The sequence below is a fragment of the Pavona decussata genome, unplaced genomic scaffold (genome assembly GCF_977016875.1).
Source record: "Pavona decussata unplaced genomic scaffold, jaPavDecu1.1 SCAFFOLD_273, whole genome shotgun sequence".
NCBI classification, from domain to species: domain Eukaryota; kingdom Metazoa; phylum Cnidaria; class Anthozoa; order Scleractinia; family Agariciidae; genus Pavona; species Pavona decussata.
Genome location: NW_028145675.1, coordinates 734,111 through 760,000, shown reverse-complemented (window position 1 = coordinate 760,000; position 25,890 = coordinate 734,111). Strand labels below are relative to the sequence as shown.

The following is a 25,890-nucleotide window of genomic DNA, read 5'->3' as shown; positions in this document are numbered from 1 at the left end:
GACCTGCACGTGCAGGGATGATTTTGATGAAATTGTTCATAAAAAATAATCCCACAAAACATTGCCGTCTTGTCTTTTAGCTTTTTTAATCCGACAACGTTAATTGAAATAGCTGTATACAAACATGCCTTGTCAACCGCAAGTCATCATAAAAGAATTCTTTGTGTACAGTAGGTTTAATAATGCAACGTGACTTTTAGCACGATCATACTGAAAAGGAACAATTTTATTCATGGCAATGTTGGGTGTATTCCGACACCTCAACAAATAGTTGAAAAATCTTAAAGCATGCACACACTTCCAGAAACAGAAATGATTATGACAACTTTAAGTTTCAACCTAGTACAGAAACTTTTACATTTCGCAACGTTGGGCTTTGACAGACGAACATTGAAAAGATCGGTTAATACTTATGGTCCCTAGCTTCTGCTATCTCGTGCGTAAATGACCTATAAATTAAACGTGCATCAATCTTTATCGGCTTTGAAACCTATTTGTTATTTCAGCAAAATCAAAAGGACTAAGTTTATCCAACTTAATACAGGTGATTTGAAGCTTGTCGGTTCAAACCTGATCGGACTTGAACGCCTCCAGTAATTCAACAAATAATAATTTTTCTGAGCTCTACTGTCCCCGTCTAGCCGTTCCTGTTGGGAAATCGAATTTAAGACATTGGTGTAGCACTATGGTAGACAATTTCTTGAACAATTTCCAAAGTGACTGTGAACGCCCACCTCTGCTGAAAACGGTCCCTTCCACAGACAGCGTGGTGATGACGCTGGAGAAAGCAAAACTTGTTTACTGTTGGTCCTAATTCCGATTCACTGCGCAATTTAGTCATCCATTCCCCAACCTGACCACTGCGTCATCAATTTTTTTTAAAGGGGAAGTATCATTGGGTTTTTGTTGAAAATGATGAAATAAGACTCGGCTTGAGTCAGCTGCCAAATAATTCTAGAACTGAGAGGAAAGAAGTCAACTTAATTCTTGAAAGAAACAGCCCGTAATCTGTTCTACCGCATTTTTGGAAACAAAAATGCGAACTTGAAAAACATTAGCCTAACATTTTTCAAGTTTCAATCCATACCGGCCTACTCTGTCTCCGGCCAGAGGCACTAATCGACAGTTTTGTGTCACTGGGATGATGATAACAAACTTGACAATTATTTCTTTGTTTCTGCTGACTGACAAACATTTTGGGGTTTTGAAATGACAGCAAATTTGCGTGATACTTCCCCTTTAAGTCTAAAAGACGACGACATCTCAACCTTTGTCTCAGCAGCCTGAGTATTTCCCCCTTCCCCTCCCCCTTCCCTTAGGAAGGCCTTATACTCAGGTTATTTGCCTATTGGTCTAGTTTTTCTACAACATGACTTGTAGCACGAACGATTAAAACTCGCTATTTTTTTTTTATACCCCTTGGTGGATGTGAAAAAACGTAAACACGTCCACAAATAATTGCAAAATTCTTAAAACAAGCCCACATTTCTGGCCCCGGTTGTTCACAGAGTGGATAACAGACATGCATAACGTTATTCAGCGGATAAATCGCTATCTAACGGATAAAATGTACTCCAACTAACACATTTTATCCGCTAAAATGCGAAATTAGGTATTTTCGTAAAACCAACCGCCGAAAGCTTGTAAATTCGGGAAATTAGATTCCGTTTCCTAAAACTTTCTGTCTCAGCTGCGTTGTTGATTTGTTGCGACAAAATTAAAGTCTATTCTCGGCAAAACTCGACTGAAACAAAACATCGATCTATTGAAGCACCCACATCGGCTAACAGTGTTGTCACCTGATCCACTCCAAGCCGATAACAATTCAAATCAAACGCTTCCTCTTTTTCCGGCCTACCCTTTACCGACATATCCATAAAAGAAACCCACGCTTATCTTTATGCGATTACAATGTGTATCGGCGATGTGTATCGGCGCTTCATTGGTTTGGAAAACCTATCCTTTATTGCAGAAAAATAAAGGCTAAGGTTACACAAGTTAAAAAATAACAATACCAAAAAGTAATTCAGGCGATCCCTGCTTCCTTGTCTTCTTTGCTTCTCCCTTGCGGCTTGAAACCGTTATTTTATGACTGCTTGGTTTTGTTGTTGTTGTTGTTGTTGTTGTTGTTGTTGCTGTTTTGTTTTGTTTTGTTTTTGGTTTTGTTTGTTTGTTTTTTATAGGACATTTTCAACGATAACAGGAGCATTTAAAGAACTAGCCCACTTGTACTGTGGCCACACACCCAAACTTACAGGCTAATTTGCACGTATCGATTTCATAGGTCCGACCACAGGCCGCCCAAACTCAAGCTGTGAGCGATTATCATCTTGCGTAATAGCGGTCACGGCGCAAATATAAGAGTTTGTATGGGATTATATTTGACCGGGTTTAGGAGGCAGCGAAACCTAGGAAGAGATAACTCGCTAAAATGGCCTCAAATCAGCACAAAATAACAAACAGACAATAGGCAATACACCTCAGAAGCAAGGTATGTCATTTTTATTAAGAACTTTCCAGTATTTGTTCCTCCTAAATCCGATCGTAAATATTCCCATACAAACTGCCGGACAAACTCTTATATTTACGTCGTGACCGCAATTACGCAAAATGATCATCACTCACAGCTTGAGCTTGGGCCACCTGTGGTCCAACATGCGAAGTACACGTTACAATATGGCCTCCTACGCAGAATCTCTTTGGTTTCGTCACGCTGTGGGGGAGGAATGCGTGACAAGCCCAAAGAATGTCTGCGTCAGGCTACACAATTTGTCGGCGGATTCGCTTTACTGTGGGTGTAGCAGCGCGAGGTGAAAACTGGCCTTATTAAAAGAATCTGTAGTACTGACTACTAAAGATTTTTATAAATCGGACCAATTTTTGTCCGTTTACTCACTTTCTTTGTCAAATTGTACGACATTGGGTTATAACTGTTTGCTGTCGTTTTCATTTAGTGACCTTGGTACCATTCCACAATTATGAAACCAAACGCAAGGCTGATCGGACAGCTAAAAAGGGTAGTTTTCTTGCCCAATATTTCAGTCAGACTGCAGTTTGTCCAAGTGGCCTTCCATTATTCAAAAGTTACCTGCCACAATCGCGGTTTGCTTAAAGGGCCCTATTCAGCCACACCTTTGTTTTTGTTTATATGCGAGAGTTTGGCAATTATATTTTATTTGGAGCATGTCGAAATGAACGAAATCAATATGAAACTACTAAAGATAATGAAACATACTTTCAGGAACACAACTTACAGTAAAGCAATAAGATTTCGCTTTACTATGCAATATAAATGATTTTGATGGCTTTGAAAATGGCGGAGGCTGACTAGGGTCCTTTAAGCCTGGTTTTCACTAATCCCTCATTCCATTCGATTTCTTCCGAAGTATTTCCGAACACTGCTATTTCCAGAAATCGCTGCTTTCTGGATTCTTCGGAGCATGTTTCGACATTGTTTGTCGGGGAGAATTAATAATTTTATGGAGATTCACCCTATTTAGTTATGCCTGGTCAACCGCAAATAACACAACGTACAGAAAGTTACTCGAAGAACATGATAAAGTACCAAGTGATTTTTTTTGTAATTTCACGCTAGTTTGGTTTTACCCTTTGAAATCTACCTTCACAACGTGGCGTATTTACTTTGTTTCGCTAGGAATGAATTTGCAGCAAACTTTACCCAAACTACACACACGACACAGAGGCTACAAAACAGCAATGATTATTATTTCTTTTGTGGGTGTATCTAGACATTTTTGACGACGGAAAGGCGCGGTAAATTAATTGCAAAATACTTGAACTCCACTCAACCACAGTCGGAAAATAACGAAATTCTTTTAGAGACGGAAACGTGGAAACCGCTAATAATAAAGCTTCTTTATTTAGTTCTTGGGTGTTGTAACACAGAGGGAATTTTAAAACAACAATATTTCTTTTAAAGTCTCAAATATTGCTAATAGAACAGAATTCCCGGGACAGAATTGTTGTAACAGTGTACACTAATCGATTAACCTGTTATTGCTCGTTATTGAATACTCGTGAGTTCAAATACTATAGTTACTGTGACTTTCTGACGTGTCCAGACAGATAATTGTAACATTGTAACTACTATTTCACGCGAGCCAACCAAACAGAGTGTTTCCTGAAATTCAGCCGTGCGTGGCCAATCAAGTGCTTCGCGGGCGTCCCACGCGGAAACCACTCGTTTCGTCATTGACAAGCCTATATTCCCTATGCAATGAATGTAAACAGCCCCACAAGTCTAGCCTTCATTCTTCTCTCAGGGTGATCCCGACGGTATTTTAATCGAGGTCGGTTCATTTTGTATAAATTTAGCCCCGAGCGAGACGTTCCACCAAATTAACCTTGTAGCGCGGTGATTGAAGGCTGATAGCAACAAGAGCCCCGGCCAACGACATGAAGATTTTTAATGGTTTTTCGGCGATTTTCGCTCTACTTCTAGTTTCCGTGAATTCTCAAGATGTGGAATCTAGCGGTAAGTCAGACTTTATTACTTTTTTTAGAAGGATAGGAGACATTTTGTTAAAATCGGCCGAAGAAATTTCAAAAGGAACACTTTGTAAAAAGGAATTATTTTCAACTGAAAATGGGTGTATTGAAATAGCGAAAGCATTCATTTAAACGGTGTAAACGTAGTGTGGAAGCTTTTCCGTCCTGCTTTAAATGCAATTTTTTCCCCTTTGCTTTGCAATTTTCTAATTTAAGGCTAAAGAAAAATGATCCAAACTATTCGTTGCCAATGTCAAGTGGTTCTCAGTTTTATTTCGCGTGGATAAGACCCCCAATTTAGGTCATTCAAATGCAAGCTACTAGACAGACATTTTGGGCCGTTTGTTTCTTGATATTTTCCTCAGTGAATATTACTTTCCACTTTCTTTCGAAGGTATCTGATAATGATCCATTTTCTCCTCGCGTTTCGGGTTGTCATTGTGTCGATTTTGAAGGGAGAAATTACTTGCTGATCAATCTTGGAAAGGCTAACGAAATTGAAAATGTCTGGTAGATTGTGGCATCCGCTCGAGCACCGAAAACACTTAAAGTGTTAAGTTATATTGTCATGAGATGAATATCGATCCGATACAATTTTCACTACACTTTAATATCGGCTAATGTTTCTTCTTTCCCCCCCTGCTTTCATTCTCGAATTTCTTTGTGAAACTCCGTTGGAATTTTAAGTTAGTTAGCGTGCGTTGCCTCTTCTCATCGCGTTAAGTCACTTTTTTGAAGCGTAGTTTTAATATATTTTTTTATTCCCTATCTCACTTTTTTGCTGCAGAGTCATTAGTATATAAGAGAAATCTTTTCTTCTATAGAGTCATTGATGTTCCTTAAATAGCAATAAAAAGCGTTTTAAATATACTTCGTTTTCTTTTATTCAAAAGTATAAATTGGATTAGAAAGACGGCAAGAGGAGTAGGAAAGCTTTCTCACGCAAAGCAATAAAGATCACGGAAAAATGATCTAACAATGAGCAATCAATTAACTCTGCCATATTGCAGCATGCGAACATTTTCAATATTGTATGAGCGTCTTTGTTTTCTCTCTAAGTTCCATGGCTAATCCATTATACCCTCCGAATTCCGATCGCGTTTTGAAAAAGTAAGTTATGCCCCTTTGCCAGCAGCCGTGGACGAATTATTTTCAAATTCTCCGGCGAAGAAAACACGCAACTGTGTGATTTCGCCAAAGCACATAGCACAAATTTCGGATAAGTAGTTAGCTGTGCTCGTGTTTAAGATCATTAAATGGAAACTTTTGAGCGGCAAGTGAGCGTTGTTTTAAATTTAATATTGTTCGTTGTTCAATTTGTCAGAAAGGGAAAGTCTGTGGCAAAAGAAATCAAACTATACTTTTGAACTTCTGCCAGGTAGTCAAATCAAAATGATAGAAAAAATTCTGATTGGCACTTAACATAAATCCTCGTTAAAGTTGTTTTCTAGCACGCTAGCTGGACTCGGTTCGGATAGTGCTGGAAACGTGCTAGTTTCTGTTTTCTAGATTAGATTTATTAATGTCTTATTCCAATTTAAAATCAAATTTTCGTTACGGACATTTTTGTCAAAGTACAATTACCTCAACTGCGTTTAAAGCAAGTATAGGCTATTAAGACTGTATTTATTGTTTAAATTGCGAATTGCCAAGATTGAGTAATTTTTGATTCCACTGCCTCAGGGTAAATTAAAAGCTAGTAAATTAAAATCTAGGGTGGTTTTAGCTCGCGTTCTTGGCACGCTATCAACGAATTGAAAGAAACGTTTCAACGTATTGATGGCTGAATCAGTTGAGTGAAGCACTGTTTAGCATGATATTGGTTTGGTCGCGCGAGCAAGCATTCCTGAATCACTTGTCTTTAGAAACATTGTTCGCCGACAGATTTAATAAGAGGACTCTTTCAAATTGAACATAACTGCGCTATTGTAAAAGCGGCAATGCTCCAGCGAATTCACAAAACATGTCTCAGCCTATTCATACACAATTAATCTCACTGTATTCCAGTCTACAGTTTTTAAAAAAAAAAGAACAACTTAAAAGTTTTCTTGGTGTTTTGTGGCTTCCTTTATAGTTAGCGCTCGAGCGGATGCATAAGCGTACACGCCTTGTTAAGCGCACAATACTTGTTGTGTTAAAAGAAAGGAAGTGTTCCACATATTTGCCTCCATATATCCCTTTTCCTTATCGAATCAAACACAGACTCGTGGTTCTAACGTTTGATGTTATGTTTGAAATCCTAACGAGTGCCGCATCCAAATGAAAGCTACTGAGTAACATTTTGTGATGCATAAATGAAAGCTATTTGGCTGTACTTCTTGAAGTCTCAATTGCTTTTAATTTTTTTCCTAAAGTTGCAAGTTTATTAGTTCTACAACTTGAGAGTCTTAGAATGCTTCCGCTCCTAGATACTCAAAAGACTATTGTCTATTTGACTGACAGAATTCGCGTGTGAGTATCTTTAAGCTTCAATTAACACAACAACTTAGCTAATATCGATCTACGTCTTGTCTCCAATCAGACATTACAATATTTTTGTTTCTAAAGAAAGTGTCCCTTAAAAGCCTTCTTCTATCTATGTAATATTTTGAGGTTTCACCCAAATCTCTATCCTTAGCCATTGTTTATAGGCGTTTCATGTCACGTGCATCATTAGCACACCAACAATTGAAAATCCGTACGTATAATTAAAGGGGCTATGTCATCTAGTCGTAGTGTTATTTTGCATGGCCAAAAAACAAATTTTTATCGATGGAACGTGAAAATAATGTTCTATGTTTGTCAGCAAGTACCCTGCAAGTTCAGAGAAGCTCTTAATTATCTCAACAGATGGCTCTGATGAAAATGCATTACAAACACTTTTTTAAGTTCTTACCCTTTGCTTAGGAGAAATCACAAAAACTCTCTACTTACATCTCTACGTGCATCTATTTTTATAGTCTGCTTCTTGTTATAATCACACACGAAACTCACACTACGCTAAAAGATCGCTCACTGGTCTGCTTCCCATCAGTTTGGTTGTGTCCAGAAATGCACGCTAATATAATGAAATTCATGAACTGTATGATAGATATCACAAGGTGTCCCCTAGTAACCTTAATTCTTACTAAAACACAAATAATTCTGTCAAATATGAAGTCATTTGAAAACGACAAAAAGGTCTGTTTTATATCAAGTATCCAAATTCTGGGTTAGGTGCAATTCTGGACATAAGTGATCAGTTTGGATTTTTAACAGTTGTTATGTTCAGCTTGTATACTTTTTTCACTGATTTAAAGTGTACCCAATTACCACTGCCCTATTAAATACTTAGACCATTTAATAACGTTCTTCTTATTATTATTACTATCAGGATTACAACAATGTTCCCAGAAATCTGACGTTCTCTTCGTTGTCGACTCGTCTGGAAGCATCGGCCGAACTAACTTCAGGCGAGAATTACTTTTCGTCAAAGAAGTGGCCTCCACATTCAAGATGGGTCCCGACCAATCACAGATCGCAGTGATATCCTACAGTGACAACGCCCGAGTCGACATTCGATTCGGCGAATATTCGAACGTGAACGATTTCAACGCGGCGGTCGATCGTGTGCGACACCAGCGTCAACGAACGCGCATTGACAAAGCTCTTGATCTAGCTAACACGCAAGTGTTTACACCCGGCGGAGGTACACGGCCCAACGTTGCTAAGGTGATGGTTATATTGACAGATGGTAAGCAGACTGTGACGTCAGATTCAAAGACGCTTGATGTGGCAGTGCGTCCACTGCTTGAGAAGAATGTGACTGTGTTTACTGTTGGTGTTGGCAAAGCTATTGATATCAGTGAACTGTTACTCTTGGTTGGCAACAATGCGGATCATTTGTTCCGAGCTGAGAATTTCGATGAACTGGCCAGAGACAGCCTTAAAGTGGCTTCACAGACATGCAAGAGGATCAACCCACCGACAGGTAAGATAAGCAATATTATGGGATGTGAAGACGTATTATTCAGCCAGTGACACAGGCATTCTCGGAAAAAGAAATACGAGTTCTCCCAGCAGGAGTCGATTACTAGTTTGGATGCTCTACCACTGAGCTACAGGAGACTCGTGGGAGCTAAGGCCATTAAACTAGGTTAATGTGACAAACATCCTGCATACCGCTACAATGTGTTTTTGGACAGGTTAAGAAGGTGTAGCTAAGAAGCCTGTTCCAGGCACTTACATTTAGAGTGAAAAAGAGAAGTAAGATTTGTGCGAAGGGGCGACTATTAAGAGGAGGGGAGAGCGGCGCGACATGTGGAGATGACAGCAGTTTTCTTCATCGTGATTAAAAAACATTCTCATTTTTTCCACCTGTCTCAAGGAGCCCTCTCTTCTTTTCCTGTTATTGTTGTTGTTGTTGTTGTTTCGATAGTTTGTTTCATTTCTGTTGTTTGTTCTAGTTGTTAATTTTTCTTGTTTTTGTTACTGTTGTCATTCATTCACTTATTCATTCAGTCAGTCATTCATTCTAGGTGAGCCATGAATTCACAATATTCTATGGGAAATCTAAAACTTGCGTATCAATGCCGCTTTTTATCGTGTTTTCACTACCCAAATTTGTGTCATTTATTCATGAGAATAAAAATAAACTAGTACCAATAAGAAAAGACTTTAAGTTGAGTTTTTTAAAGGCAAAGGTTTTTGTCCACTAACAAGATGACGAATTCTAACAGCGTCAAGGCTGCTGACATGACTAAGGACCCATCCACACTAATGTGTTTTTGTTTGAAAACGCATAATGTTTTTATGCCTTTTAGTCTATCTTCCACACTAAAACACCCGAAAACGTCGATGAAAACGGAGACCTTTGAAAAAGCTTCGTTTCTAGTGTAGACAGGAGAAAACGGTGACGTAAAAAGCGTCACATGCCATCGGTTCCAGTCCAAACTGGAGTATCTATACAAGATGGCGGATAATCTTGCGATGTCAACACCTGCGCAATCCCAGATCCCTGTCGTTTTCATCGTTTTTGAGTGTTTTAGTGTGGATAGGTGAAAACTATGTAAAAACGCTAGGGTGGATCACATATTTTACTTCGTTTTCGCCGAGATGAAAACGGACACTAAAACTCCAGGGGCCCGAGTTGTATAAAACTAATTGGTTCGTGGTGGTTCCACCCTGGATTCTACGTTTTTTTCACGTTGTGGGGAAAAGACGAAAGAAGAGCTAAGAGTGCTACAAGAATTTATTAAAAGAAACAAAAAATTCTCTTTGCTTTAACTAATACGTCATTTTTTTTTTTAATAACTATTTTAGTTCACGGTAACTGGTCAGTATGGTCAGAGTGGGGTGCCTGTTCGCAGTCGTGTGGCACAGGTGTCCAAGGCCGTCGACGATCTTGCACAAATCCCCGTCCCCTTAACGGCGGTCGGGATTGTGTTGGTGAGGCAACTGAGGTCCGACGTTGTGACTTGAGCAGATGTCCAGGTTAGTTGTTTTCTTTCTTTCTTTCTTTCTTTCTTTCTTTCTTTCTTTCTTTCTTTCTTTCTTTCTTTCTTTCTTTCTCAGTCTTTCTTTCTACATCCCTCTACAAAACCACCACTTCTAAGAGCGTCTCAATGGTGTGGTGGCTAACGGTTAATTTATTTCCGTAAAGGTTAACAGAAGTCTTAAAAAAATAATTTCCATTATTTTAAAAAGTTAAAATTTAAAGTCCACCGTTGTATCATTTCGGGGCACGAATGAATAATATAGAGCTTATTCGGTTAATATAACACTTGCAATATTAGATGTTTGAAGCATACTGCTATAGTGCTATGTCTAAAGCATGCTTCTGATTTTTGAGCTTAAGAACGAGGAAAGAAGGGTTTGTGCAAACAATTAAAAGAATATTAAAATGGTGACCATTTTGGAATAACATTTTTTTAAAATTACTAGATAAAACAATGAACGACGGAAACTACGTTATAAGTATATACACTTGTATGAGTTGTATGCCTGATAAATGCCTGATGACAAAACCGCATACAAGAATATTACGTAATACCAAAAGTTTATACTGTTCCTTGGTGCTTCTCTACTACCCTTATAAGACAATGTCGAATGCTGAGAATGATGTATTACTCAGTAAGTGACACAGGCATACTCGGAAAAAAAATCCGAGTAATCCTATCAGGAATTCAACCTAAGACCTTCCGATTACCAGACTCGTGGGAACTAAGGCCATTAAACTAGGTTGATGGAACAAGCTAGGTTCGACTCCTGATAGGGACACTCGGATTTTTTTCTCGAGTATGCCTGTGTCACTTGCCAAATAATGTATCATTCTCATTTATTCACCAGGCTTAAAAATATTCAGTCTTATTTATTCCAATATCCAACGCTGTTTCTAAATGTTTTTTCTTTTTTTTACGCTACCATAGTCAATGGCTCTTGGAGCGAGTGGGCTGACTGGGGCAACTGTAGTGTGCCCTGCGGCGGAGGGAACTGGAAGCGAGCAAGAACCTGTACCAATCCTCCGCCGGCTCACGGTGGACTTGACTGCGAAGGAGCAAGCGAGGAGACTGGTGACTGCAACACCAACCCCTGTCCAGGTAAAGTACATTGTTACAAAATCTAAAATTTTCTCCATAGTACAAAATTTTTTCAGTTTGCCATAATTTCTTAGGCTCTGGTGACAAAAGAGCAGTTTCAGTATCTGAGGTAAACGTATTATGCGCCAATTTTGAAAAATAAGTCAATGACTTCTGTCCAGCAACGCGGTTTTCACTTCAATGTTTCAAAACCATGATGGCGTTACATACGCTTACTGTCACGCAACTCAACTGCTGTCTTGTTGTTCTTACAGTTAATGGTAGCTGGAGTGACTGGAGACCCTGGGGAATATGTACCAGGTCATGTGGTACAGGCATCCAATTGAGGTCACGAACATGCACCAATCCACGACCAGCTCACGGAGGAAAGCAGTGTCCCGGATCGAGTGGAGAGACGCGCTCTTGTAGCATCAGTGATTGTCCAGGTAAGGATCCTACAAAATTGAAGAGCACGTTTCTTATGTTATCACCGCCTTATCAGAACTTTTCTGGTATTGGGTGGCTTAAAGGGAACCTCTGCTCCAAAAATAAATGGACGGTAAACTGTCGGAAATAGTCTCTAAATTCTAAATTTTAGTTTAAGAAAGTAGAAATAACTTTCCATTTGCTTAAAATTAGAAATGATTCTCGCCTAGTTTCGCTTTTAAATTTCCCGGGCGCGGCAATCTTGGATTTCATGACGTAATATGGTTGCACTATTAGAGAGGTTAACGGCAAACGGCAAACGGCAGAAATGACCACGTGACCATGTTTATCCTTCATTTGCCGCTCGCTGTTTTCAGTTTCTCAGAAAAATTGAGTGTTTTTGCGTTAGAATTAAAGGCCAGAATTATCTTGTACTATTTTCATCTACGTACTCATATTTTCAAGAAAACATAAACGCGAATCTCACGTTTGCCGTTTGCCGTAAACGTGGTGCTTAACCTCTCTATTGTTTCACACAAACGAACCTCTGCTTACTAACAATAGCGGCAACGCAATGACGTCATAAAATCCAAAATGGCGGGGCCCGGGAAATTTAAAAGCGAAAATAGGCAACAATCATATCTAATTTTAAGCACACTTGAATGTTGCTTCTACTTCATAAACTAAAATTCAGAATTTAGACACTATTTCCAACAATTTACCGTCCATTTGTTTTCGGAGCAGAGGTTCCCTTTAACACCCGGCTTTCTGTTTACGTCCGTTCGTGGATGACATTTTCAAGCAAAAGACTCAAGTTTCAAAAATAAAGGCACGCCTCACATGTTGTAACCGTAAAGCAGAAAATTAATCAATAAAAATGTAGACGAAAAGTTTTTCTTGTGTTTGTTGCAACGAAGGAAAAAAAAGCGACTTGAATCGGCGACGGGCCGGCGCCGAAAAAAGCGCGCGAAAAAAATTTGGCTGACCGGAAGTGAAATTGCACTCGGGTAGCAACCGTGTAGCTTAGTAACGGGATACTTTAATGGGCCCTTAAGTTATAACTGATGTTGTACGTCCCAATTTTTTCAACAAGTACACATTTTCTTTTATAGTTGACGGTAAATGGGGTGCCTGGGAAGAGTGGGGTTCCTGTACAAAGTCCTGCGCCGGTGGGGTTCAGAAGCGAGTACGAACATGCACCAATCCACCACCTGCTAATGGCGGCCGAGAATGCACTGGAGCAGAGGAACAGACACAACCTTGCAATCTGCAGGCCTGTCCAGGTGAGTAAACAGATTAAGAGAGATACGAGCAAAGGCAAACGGCAAATGACCATGCTACCACGTTTATCCTACCTTTGCCGCTTACTGTTTTCCGTTTCTAATGGATGTTGAGTGGTTTCGTGTTGGCCAGCATTATTTTGCACAATTCTCATGCCTCTATTTACTAATTCGTTTGATGAAGCGTAAAGTAACGTGAACCTGACGTTTGCCGTTTGCCGTAAACTCGATTTTAAATCCTTCTAATATCAACATGCATATTCTCGTTGACGTTCGCTTTTATTTCCTATGGTATTAGTTTGGAGAATTTGTTTATGATCATCACCCGTATGTTTGATTAAGCACATCGTGTTGTTAGGAGAAATTAGATGTTTGTCGCTAATGGGTCTTCAGGATTAAGGAGGAAAAACAGCGACCGGCTGCTCTGTGATTACATTTGTGCGGTTTACTCCGACATATGTCAAAATCCACAAAATGAAACTTCAACGAAAATCCCAGATTTCCAATTTTGTGAAATAATGAAAGAGCGGTGTGCACAGCACTAAAGGAACGCAATTCCCAATAGCTTTTGTTTGATTGGTCATTCACTGGTATTAAATTCATGTACAGGGGCAAAGATAATATAGGGAACAAGATAATACAGGGAACAAGATAATATAGCATGATAAACAGCACCGCAGAAAAGTACTGCTCAATAGATTCCATTTTGAATGGTCACACCTCAAATGTGACCTGAGACTCAACAGCTAGAACTACTTTCTACAATGTCATAGACAGTACCATAGGAAAGTTACTGCTCAGTAACTTTTTATTTGAATTGTTACAGTCGTGAATTCCATCCAAAGACTCAAAGTTGAAGAAGCACCTTGTAAGGTTCCTCTCTTGCCTCTACACGATAAATAGTGAAAGAACAACTCTGCTTTCGTCTTAGTTGACGGTCAATGGGGTCTGTGGATCGAGTGGTCATCCTGTTCATTGACTTGTGGCATTGGACAGAAAACACGCTCGCGAACCTGCACCAACCCACGACCAGCAAATGGCGGCAAAGACTGCGTAGGAAGAGCTGATGAAACTCGAGAATGTAGCAATAGAATTTGTTCAGGTCAGTTATCACTCCTTCGTCAACATAGTTGGTATTTGTATGAAGCGAAGTCATCAGAGGAAGGAAACAGATTCATCTTTGGGTTAGAACTCCTCGCGTTACCAAGACAGACACCCTTATTTAGTTATAAAGCTCAGGGTGGTCCCTTCATTACCAACGATGTGATTGAGTCTGGCCTACGTAGTGTTGCCGTGGTAGTATTTAGGGTTCTTTTATTGTTTTCATCTAACATACAAGACGAGCTAACAACTCACCGGAATGTCTGTTTCGTCTGATAGCTTAGCATTCAGGTTCCTTTAACTGAGCTTAACCCATGATTTAACATAAGACCACATTACAATGCTATGTATAACTAATGTTTAACATCTTTCCAACAGTGGACGGTCAATGGAGTGATTGGAAAGACTGGGAACCATGCTCAAGGACGTGTGGGGCTGGTACACAACAACGTGTGCGCACGTGCACCAGACCACGCCCAGCTTTTGGCGGGAGAGACTGTGTTGGCGACAGTCGTCAAACCAGGTCTTGCCAAGGAATACCTTGCCCAGGTGAGAATGAAATTTAGTAATTTTTAGAGCTGCAGGAAAGTCGCTCTTTATTTCTCTAAACAAGCTACCCATTAATAAAGGAATGTGATAAAAAGACACAATTGGGCCTTTTCCCTAAAAAAAATCGATGAGCTATAAAATGAAGAGTAAGTGAAAGTAAAAGTGGAGGTAAATTATTTTGCAGCAAATCTGGTGTCTAAAAGGTGGCGCTCCTCCAGGTTCTTGCTTTACGCCAGACAATTAAAACTAAAAAGTACTGATCTTTGACTGTTACGTAGTAACCATAGTAACTAAGTACCAAAACAGTAGGAAGTTAAAATACCTGTAGAAAGCAGGAGCCCATGGACTCGATAGATAGCCAACACGTTTTTAGACAAAACGACATATAGCCTTTGTTTTTGAGACAAAATAGCACTGACTATTTAAACGAAACTTCGTGCATAGTGGACGGTGAGTGGAGCGAATGGAAGGACTGGGAACCATGCTCAAGAACGTGTGGGACTGGAACACAACAACGAATGCGCACGTGCAGCAAACCACGTCCAGCTTTTGGTGGGAGAGACTGCGTTGGTGCCAGCCGTGAATCACGGTCATGTCAAGGAGCTCCTTGCCCAGGTAAGCGGCAGAAGATTACAGCATATATGAGGCAGTAAACAATCTACTGCGTCTTCCTTTGGCAAAGACTGCAAAATATCAGAGTAACATGGTGATCGTCCATTTGAATCGCTTTCATCGAAAATAAGGAATAGAGATGAATTCAATGAGTTTAAGAAACAAGCTAAGTAGCAGGCTAGACGCCCTTTCATGTACTAAGTCAGTTTCTATATCTTTTTATTCTGTATTCTTCATTCTTTGTAATTTTGTGTATTGTGATTCTGTATTTATTTCAGTAGCGTCATACAGGACTCCATTTAAACTAGCGCTCTGCCAAACTGAATGTTCCTGTTTAAATAAATAATTAAAATGTATACGTCTAGAACATAATCCTCTCCATTATGAGCTAAAGAAACTCTTTTGTCTTGTCGAAACAACAAATGTATGAGTTCACACGAACATATCTTCCTTGGCCTACATTCCCTTTCTCAGCAATGAGTAGTTCAGTGATTGGTTATATGATTACAAACCCACCGCTGGCATTAGACTGATATATACAGCTTCAAAATTTTCTTTTTTAACAGAAGACGTTCTGTTTTCTTTCTGAATACTTTGAATTTATTTCTCCACAGTGGACGGTCAGTGGAGCGACTGGAAGGACTGGGAACCATGTTCAACGACGTGTGGGACTGGAACACAGCAACGTGTGCGCACCTGCACCGAGCCACGCCCAGCTTTTGGCGGGAAAGATTGCTCTGGTGTCAGTCGTGAGTCAAGGTCGTGTAGAGGAATACCTTGTCCAGGTAATACATAAGTCATTATTCACCAATTACAGCTGTTAATATAACCTAGGAATGTCATATTTAGGAATAAGACAGTTGTAAGCTCTCAGTTCATCACTGAAGAACTAAAACCAGTTTTTACTCGACCACGAACTTAATGCTTTAAATCAACTTTCTATAGTGGACGGTGAGTGGAGTGAATGGAGAGACTGGGAACCATGCTCAAGGACGTGTGGGACTGGAACACAACAACGTGTGCGCACGTGCACAAGACCACGCCCAGCTTTTGGCGGGAGAGACTGTGCTGGCGCCAGTCGTGAAACTAAATCATGTCAAACAAGGCCTTGTCCAGGTAAACACATGAAAAAAGCAAAATTTTCTCAAGAGATATAACAAATGTTTAAACAGTTGAAAACCTGGAGATCGCGTGAACTCCCATACTGTGTTTGTGACATAATGAATAATCACAATTGACCTGCAAAGCTAATGCAACGGGCAGGCAGCAGGAAAAGATTTAATATAGGTCGATACTTCGACTAGTAGAATTTGTGACAGAAATTTAACGGCTTCAAAATTTTAAGATGAAGATGCTGTTGTATAAGTGGTTAATAAAGGAATGACGCGAATTTTCTTTCACACCGGTATAGCTATGCTTAGGGTTGTTTAAAGTGGGAAATATATACCTACGAGCTGCGTGAGCAAGGTATTCTAATTTTAAAAGGCGTTGGATCTAAGATGTCCTTTAGTGGGTCTTGTACCTTCAAAAACATCCTAGTCTTCTTTAAGTTTTTTAAAACTGTATTTGTTCCCAGTTGACGGACAATGGAGTGAATGGAGACCGTGGACGGATTGCACACGATCTTGTGGCGGCGGAATACAAACTCGTGCTCGCACGTGCACCAGCCCCGAGCATGGAGGAAAAGATTGCATTGGTCGTGGAAACGAGGCCAGACCTTGTGGAACCGACGCTTGTCCAGGTAAGTTGTAGTGGGAGCCCCTTCCTATATTATTTCTTGTACATTTATTTATTTGACACTTGTGAAATGTTCGTGGCTAGTCTGACGCGGCGTTTCGTCTCGAACGCGACTTTGAGCGCGATGCTCAACGAGTTTGCCTACAAATTTTAAAGGTCTCTGAAGAGTCTCTTGGCCGAGACGAAACGCCGCGTCAGACTAGCCACGAACATTTCACAAGTGACATTTTTTCAATTCTTTATTGTATAAATTTATTTATTTATCTATTTATTTGTTTAGTTATTTATTTACTTTTTGTTTGTTTGTTTGGTTGGTTGGTTGGTTGGTTGGTTGGAAACTGCACTTCACTACTCAACATGTTTTTTGGAGGTACCTCAACACAAGTAAACATTTCATATTGAACATAGATTTCTTCAAAACAAAAAACAGCAAGCAATGGGTTGGAATCTAACCAGACAGGTTTTTACCATAATAATCGATTCCGTCTGAAATATCCAATTAGCACTCATAGAAAATTTAAACCAAAAAATCTTAATTCCTAACCATTTAATCAGGCAGCCTTTAGACTCTTCTCCACTTCCTTCTAACCTTTGTAACTCCTTTATTTCCAATTCAGTTGATGGAAACTGGGCCGCATGGGCGGACTGGGGAGAGTGTTCCAGGTCATGTGGCGGTGGACTTCATTCCCGTTCCAGAACTTGCACCAATCCTCCTCCGAGGCATGGTGGGAAGGATTGTGTTGGAAGACCTGATCAAACTCGTCCATGTAGTACGCTGTCCTGTCCAGGTACAAAGATACACAAACGTTTGTAAATACAAGAACGGGTAGCCTAAGTCAACTCACTAACAAACCAACTGCGTCCTTGAAAGAAGCTTCACGTTTTCCTAATCTGTCGTACTTTTGTCGTACAAAATTTCTTCAAAGCAGAGATTCATCCGTATTTTTATGTTTCCAGATATACCTTTACATGATATCCTTTGAGAGAATAAGTCAGTTTATCATTTGATTTCCATAATATTTCTCATCAATTTTGCGTTGTTTCACTGAAACATCAGTGAACCATTATTTTCTCCTCCCACAGAAAACGGAACTTCCATCAGTGTTACAATCATTTCTCGTCATACGTTTTTGCACTATAACAAAAGTCTTTGTCAACTCCGTGCTTATATTAGTGTTTTTAAGCTTTAGAATGATGCCATGGTTATATCGAAACGTCGCGCGACTTTTTCGCTATTTTTCATCATTAATCATAAAAGAAAACTTTCCTTTTTATTAACAGTTGATGGCCAGTGGAGCAACTGGACTAACTGGACAACCTGCTCCAAAACATGCGGCACCGGACAACAGCGGAGAACTCGTACCTGCTCGAACCCAACACCAGCCCACGGAGGAAATCAGTGCACTGGCCAAGCTCAAGAGACACAGGACTGCAACGCTCACTCATGCGCAGGTGTGTACATTAACGTTACGCATTCCTTTCAAAAGTCTGCCCCAAATCCCTCAACAATATTTCACTGACCCCAGTTTTCGCTCGGTATGTTAATCAAGAGTAAGCGACATCGGCGAATCTTCGGGAAAATTGGATCAGTTCTTTCTTAGTCCGTTCGTCAACTAGTTCCAGCGATTTCCCTAGGCCTCTATTTCCAGTGCATCCGGTTAGACGTTTTACCTGCATGGGAACATTTTTTAAAACCTTAAAAGGTTGAAAATACATTTTGGCCTGGACTATGACTCAGTTTGCCCTCCAAGCGTATTATCACTATTTCAACTGTATCCTTTCTTTCTCTCTTAAATAGATTGTTCTGAAATCGCTGACATCGCTTTTCTCTTGGATGCGTCCGAAAGCATGACAAAGAGAGACTTTGAGACACAAAAAGAAGTCATCAAAAAGATAGCCGCAACATTCCACGTCGGACCCGCTAAGACCCACCTCGGGCTTATGACATTCAGTAGCCGTGCGCAGATACGTGTCAAGTTTGGAGACAGGTTGGACCTGAGCAGCTTCCAGGACGCTGTGGACAAGGTACCGTTTGCAGCTGGAGGAACACGCTTTGACAGGGCCTTTGATGTAGCCGCCAACAACCTTTTCTCCCGAAGTGGTGGAGTTCGATCCCATGTTCCAAAGGTATTAATCATCCTCACAGATGGGAAGCAGAGTGCTGACTTCGATGCAGTGCCGATAGACAGATCCGTGCTGCCTCTGCATCATCTTGGAGTCCGGATTTTTGCCTTGGCGATTGGAGATCAGGTCGACATGAATGAACTGCAACAGATTGTGGCTGATCCAAACGACATCCACGCTGTAAAGGATTTTGACGCTCTTTTGGATAACGCGAAGGACGTTGGCAACCAGACTTGTGAAATCATCAGAAGACCAGGTAAGCTGTAAACAATTGACATGAAGTGATTTTATATTGAATAAAGGAAATGGTACCGTACTCTTTATAAGACTATGTATTAGTGAAATAGTCATTGAAAATCAACTTTTACCCTTGTATTGGTTGGTATTTTCTTGTTAAGTGTACGTATTTTCGCATCAATTACGCAGAGCGCGGTCTATTTGCCACAGATGTTTTTCTACCAACACTCTTCTCTTCCCAATAGAAAATTTCCCTGGTCAGACCTAATCAAAACCCCAGTTTGATATATAGTCTAGTTAAGGTTCTTAGTATTCTGAAATGGAGTAAGTTCATATCTTTTTTTGCGTTTTTAAGCAAACTAGACTATCTTATTGCCAAAATTTCCTTAAGGCGAACCTTTTTTTTAAGATAACGCACACCGAAATTCGAATGATGGACGTCTAATTTCTCCTTAAAATATCAATACGTTTACAAACAAACAGGTGATGAGAGTAAAGTAAACGATCAACAGAGAAGTCAAGACTGACCTGACAGTAAACTAAACACTTCGGTGTATCTTTTTCTATTTTTCAGAACCTCTGTGCGTCGAAAGAGCTGACATAGCATTCCTGATGGACGCCTCTGAGAGCATGACAGAAGAAGATTTCGAGAAGCAAAAGAACTTTGTAATAAAAGTCGCCGAATCGTTCCACATGGATCCCAAGACAACACAGATTGCTCTGGTGACCTACAGCAGTACAGCCAAGTTGCATATTCGTTTCCGAGATCATTTGAACCAGGACTCTTTCAAAACCGTGGTGCAGCACCTCCCATTCGCCGCCGGTGGCACGCGTTTTGACAAAGCCCTTAAGCTGGCCGCCGAAGACGTTTTCACCGTGCAAAGCGGCGCGCGTGCTGGCGTTCCAAAGGTGATGATTATCTTAACAGATGGGCGGCAAAGTAATGATTTGGATGTCGTACCCATTCAAGATGCCGTGCAGCCCCTACACCAACTTTCCGTTCAGATCCACGCCGTGGCCATTGGCAATCAAGTGAATCGAGTTGAATTGCGCAAGCTTGTTGGGAAAGAGGAGGATATCTTCAGCATCAAAGACTTCGACAACTTGGTGAACAAGTCTCGACACCTGGCAACCAGAACGTGCGGCATGATAACACGTCCCCCTCCAGGTAAACACCGCTTACAGAATTCATTAGGGCTCCGTCATTAGGATTCCATACACAGCACAACAGAGCAGTACTTTAATAGTTTCTATTTCAATAGTCACATAATAGGTAGTCAATCGTCTCAATTCAGTTATGAGTTTTCATCACCATAATTTTCAGCTTTGCAATGTGCCCATCCATTTTGTGTTATGTTGATCAGTGTATCCTTTCTCATCTTTCCAGTTGTAAAATGTTCAGATGAAGCTGACATAGCCTTCGTTGTGGACACATCAGGCAGCATCAACGACGAAAACTTCCAAAAGCAAAAAGACTTCGTGAAGGCTCTCGCATCATCGTTTGACCCCACCTCCACAGAACACCAGCTTAGCTTGATATCGTACAGCACCAATGCTCAAATGGACGTCAGTTTTAAAAACAAGACCAATCGAAAAGAGTTTGAAGAAGCCGTCGATCGTGTAACACATACCAAGGGCCGAACACGCTTGGACAAGGCGCTGAAGCTCGCTTCAGCTCAGCTCTTCACCGCGAGCGGAGGCACCCGCCCTGATAAAAGAAAGATCATAATTGTCCTCACCGACGGAAGGCAAAGCCAAGACCCTGACACTGTTGCTCTTCAGGACGCCGTTCTTCCCTTGAAGCAGCTTGGTGTTAAGATTTACGCGGTTGCCATTGGCAGTGAAGTGGATCTCGATGAGCTGCATCAGATGACGGATAGCAAGGAAGAAGTGTTCCCCGTAAGCGACTTTGATGACTTGGCGAATATGGCAAACGACATTGCGCTGAAAAGTTGTCGCGTATCTGCTCTGAGTGCTCACTCAGCAGGTAAATGATACAGTAGTTTTACCAGTTTTGTACTCCTATAAACCGGTTTTTTATTTTAATCCCTTAGGAGGGTAAGATAGTCAAGCCTTAGTGGTCAGGGAGAGGTAAACGCGATCAAAACGTCGTTCGTTTGAATCCCTTTCTCCCCCGTTTTCTTGTTTCCTGACATAAAAACTTTGCCTCAGATTGTCTTCCTCCCGACTCAGGTATGTAAATTGGTTATGGCACATAAAAAAGATAGCGAAATGTAACAAAATGTGGGGGGAATGTAGACCTGTCATGGACTTGCAGTCCATCCGAATGGTTTCAAAAAGTATCTCTGAAACTTTCACTTGTGATATTGTTGAACAAAAATGAAAATTATCTGAAGGAACCTACCCGAAAGATCACTTTTACAACATTTTGACCTCGGAAGATCCCGGAGAAGAAACAGAAAACCTTTTTTTTTCTTTTTCTTTTTCAGTGCTACAAAGACCATTAAAATACTGGTCGTGCGTAAAAAGCCATTTCATTTATGCAACGTTTCTCGTCGGTGTACGTTGGATGACTGCTTCAAAGTAGCTGTTTATTTTCTTTCTTTTTATTCATTTATTTACTCATTTATTTGTTTGTTTGTTTATTCAAGATGAATGCCAGGAAGAACATATCAACTTAGGCTTCGTCATGGACATGTCCAGCAGTATCACAGTAAAAAATTATCAAAAAGAACGAAACTTCGTCAAGAATGTGGCAGATGCGTTCTTAATCTCGCCAGGGAAAACCCAAGCCGGCGTCGTAACTTACAACAGCGAGGCCAGCTTATGGATCAGTTTTGGACAACACAACAGCAACAAGGAATTTAAAGCAGCAGTCGACAAGATCCCCTACTGGGGTGGCCGAACGCGCATTGACAACGGGCTCAAAATGGCAGCGGTTGGACTTTTTAGCGCCATAAAGCAAGCGCGTGCCCATTTACCCAAGGTGCTTATCGTGCTTACCGATGGCAGGCAATCTTCAGATCCCAGAGCTACTCCGCTGGATGAGGCTGTTCTGCCACTGCTACAACTCGGTGTCAAGGTACTGGCCGTTGGTGTTGGAAATGACATTTCCAGGGATGAGCTGAAGATGATTGTTGAAAGTGAAAAGGATATCTACACTGTGGACAACTTCGACGACTTACTGGCCAAGTCGCACCAGATTGCCCGCACTGCTTGTAAAGAGGCGCGAGTGTCTTTTCGTAAGTTACTACAATTTTTTTGTTTTTGGTACCTAGGCTTTCATGCCCGAAATTCAAAACAAATGAATGGGACCTAGGAACGAGATTAGTAGCTAGCTGGAAAATAACCTTGCTAGTAGAATGATTTTGGCCCTGATACTCTTTACATGGCTATAACGAATCGTAACTGATGGACTCCATTACAAGTGAATGGACAGTGCGCACTATTTAGTCAAATAATTTTTTTGTTTGGAAATTACTGTAGACTGGAAAACTGTACATCATCTTCAGAAGTACTACACTTGCTTTCCCTCGGAACGCAACTTGAAGAATATCAGCACTATTCCTTCTTCTTCTAACTTCACTCCATCTTACAATAGCCAGTGTATATTTAAAATTCATTCACCCTCGGTCAAAACACGAAAAAAGATTCAGATCCTACCTTGTCTAGTCGTTTCCGAATAAAGGTGTCAATGTTTTAAACAAGGGGTGTTTACCATTCCATTTGGAAAATCCAGTTGGGAATCAAATGGTAATCATCATTCCATTTGGAGTACTTCAGAAATTATGGGCTTCTGGTCAAATTGATGCAGTTTTTAACTCCCTTTGGGATTTACAGCTAATGTTCATACATTTTGCATGTTATCCATCTTCTGTTAAGACAAGCTAAATCATTTCGTTTTTGTGCCGAAAATTTCGATCCGGATGGTTTGAGTAAATGGTAAGCACCCTTGGTTTCAGTTCCCAAAGTCGATAACGACTGTAAGGAAAATTAAGAGGAAAATTATCCTAATCAATAGGGGAACTAATTACATTCTGCTCATGTTCTTCTTTTCCTGTTCACAGCTATTTTCCAAGGCGCAGCTGCCACCCAGAAATCGTGCTTCAAAAACGTGGACATTGGATTCGTCATCGACTCTTCTGACAGCACCACCTCACAGGAATACCAACACCAGAAAGAACTCGTCCAGACACTCGCCTCATATTACGACATCTCTCGAGAGAACACACGGGCAGGAGTCATCGTCTACAGCGACAACGCTTTCACCACCGTCGGGCTAAACAGCTACAAGGATCTGAGCGTTTTTAAGCGCGCCGTAAGAGCTCTGCCTCGTCTGAGCGGTGGCAACAGAAAAGACAAAGCTCTGATAACTGCTAAAAGAATGTTCAAGACCAAACGACCACAGAGCCTTACTGGAACTCCAAAGGCATCCCAGATTTTGGTTTTCCTCACCGAAGGTGCACAGACAACTGCCGTGAATATGCTTCCGCTTGAGCGCGCGGTTCATCCGTTAAAGAAACACGGCGTTAGGGTGGTAGTCGTGGGGATTGGGCGCCAGGTGGTTCATCGGGAACTGAGGAGCATTGCTCAAGACGCCAACGATATTTACTTAGTCTCGTCTTTGGATGATGTGGATAAAGTGTCACGTGACCTGATGAAAATTATTTGTAAGGTGAGGCAACGTTTCTAGTACAGCAATAGTAGGCTGATTTAGCAACAGAACGGGAACGTCAGTCTAGACAGACATGCACTGAGGGGATAGCGTCAAATGGATAAGGGTTGGGGGGAGAGGGGGGGTAGTTTCTAAAGAAACTGTGACACTGCATTGGTGAGAAGTGGAGACCATTGTTTGGTTTTATCAACAGAATTCACGGATAAGGTAAATTGGACACCGTACAGAGAAACAAAAGCTGACGTTTCGAGCGTTAGCTCTTCGTGTGATCAGAGCATGCCAAATGATACCAGATAGTTGTCTTTGGAAATATTATGACCTTGAGTTGACTGAATGCGGGAAAACTATTCCTGTTTTTCTCAATTTCAAAAACTGATTATATAATAACTATAGTCCCTCTATTCTTTTATTTCCAGCTATGATAAGCCTGGTCAACATTTTGAAGTGAAAGAAAAAGCGTTTCATCCCAAGACAATGTCAACTGTATGGCGGCAGAGAAGAAGACGTGACAGCCCGTCATAACTAGCGAGAGTAGTAAAAGTCAACTCTGAACTCTCAGAGCTGAAAAACGGCGAACGTTACAAAGTAGATGAGATAGAGCGATCTTTTTTTGTTTAAATTTGTATTAATGCTGATAAAGCCTCTATGAAATTTTGCTTGTAGAAGCCATTTATACGGGAGAAAATAAGACGCGTCTTATTTTCTCCCGTATAAATGGCCCTATTATCTTTATTAGACAACACCTCTTGGATTGACTTCAACAGCCTGATTTACGTATGCGATTATGTAAACAGGGTGTTTTCTGATCAATCTGATAAAAAGAAAATTGTTTTAGAAACATGTACACTCCTGTACTTCGCGTTATATTTACACGGCAGTACTTACGTCATGTTTAAAACACGAGCAGCAGTGTTTTATCGGGATTTAAAACCACGGGGCGCAGCCGAGTGGTTTTAGACCCCGATAAAACACGTGCTGCGAGTTTTTTGAACGGCTTCAAAAACATTCCTGGAAAAGCGTGTGTCAATAGAGTTCATAACAATGATGCTTTTGTGAACGTTGGAAATTAGCATGCGAGAAAAACATTAAACACTGCATACTAATAAGGAGGAGATTTTATCGGGTTTTAAAACCACTGCATGTGATGTTTTAGCGACCATTTGATAGGTTAATGTGCTTTTGAAATATTAATAAGTTTTTGAACCACATTTAAAATGGTGGCCAATTCGCGCTAAAGGACATTTTTCCGAAAAGATCGCTCTACCCGTAAAAGAGAGTACATTTTTTAATGAAATTTAATTATTTATAAAAACTGCAAATACTAGTTTAATTGTTATAGTTAAGGTATTTTTTTATTTGATAATGTGAGTTGCCGCATGGACAATCTGTTTTCGAACTAACCTATATTTGGAATCAGGTATGCTTATTAAGCATGTGATGCGAGATTTAATTTCGTAAAATGGCTTACAACACTACGCACCAAAGTGTTCTCCTTTTGAAGGGAATGGGAGATGTCTTTTTATCCCAATAGTGACCACATCAAGCTTCTCCCTCCTTACAATATCACTACTTGATCAAATATACGAGTTATGAGAAGAAATTAAAATGATCATCAAAGATAGATGTAATGTCTTAGTTTTAAACAAATTCTCTCAACTAGTGCAAAAAATATATATGGAAAACCGTAGAATAATAACAATAATAATAATAATAATAATAATAATAATAATAATAATAATAATAATAATAATAATAATAGTTCATTATAAGAATAAGTACATTGATATCTGAGATTAAAGGGTGAACGCAAAGAAAAAAAAAACAAGAAAAGCTCTACTAATAAGGCTAAGGACGTCTGCATACAGGCTTTTTTTAAAATTGAATTTGTAGGCGGTGCCTACTTTTGTTACTGCGCATACGTTCTGCGCATCACAAGATACTCGGGTTTCCTATTGGTGATGCCTACTAATATAATACAGGGTTATTTTTGCGCGGTTTAAAACTATGCGGAGAAAGCGGAACTTAGCAAGTGCTCTTGCTATCCAAAAAGAAAAATTGGGGTAACCATGCATTTTTCAGAAACTGATAGTAAAGCTTCAATTTGGAAAAAAACGCCATACATTGCCTTGCATTTTACTGTTTT

General features: G+C 40.3%; 1 protein-coding gene across 3 annotated transcripts; it reads left to right on the top strand.

Moving 5' to 3' along the window:
* The first annotated feature begins 4,273 nt into the window (after window positions 1-4,273).
* Window positions 4,274-25,382, top strand: LOC146455505 (coadhesin-like). 3 transcript variants are annotated; one of them, XR_014859022.1, is made up of 21 exons: window positions 4,274-4,495; window positions 7,862-8,458; window positions 9,790-9,960; window positions 10,896-11,066; window positions 11,321-11,491; window positions 12,584-12,754; window positions 13,683-13,853; window positions 14,231-14,401; window positions 14,846-15,016; window positions 15,628-15,798; window positions 15,959-16,129; window positions 16,590-16,754; window positions 17,368-17,538; window positions 18,032-18,202; window positions 18,549-19,130; window positions 19,686-20,279; window positions 20,499-21,098; window positions 21,724-22,314; window positions 23,140-23,747; window positions 24,164-24,624; window positions 24,943-25,380. XR_014859022.1 is itself a non-coding variant. In XM_085094225.1 (20 exons), exons 1-20 carry the CDS (start codon window positions 4,417-4,419, stop codon window positions 24,167-24,169), a joined length of 5,703 nt encoding a protein of 1,900 aa, XP_084950351.1. In that variant the 5' UTR covers window positions 4,274-4,416; the 3' UTR covers window positions 24,170-25,381. The 3 variants fall into 3 exon arrangements, 2 of the variants coding, with proteins under 2 accessions (XP_084950351.1, XP_084950352.1); XM_085094225.1 differs by having other exon boundaries at window positions 24,164-25,381; XM_085094226.1 differs by lacking the exon at window positions 15,628-15,798 and having other exon boundaries at window positions 24,164-25,382.
* The last annotated feature ends 508 nt before the right edge of the window (window positions 25,383-25,890 follow it).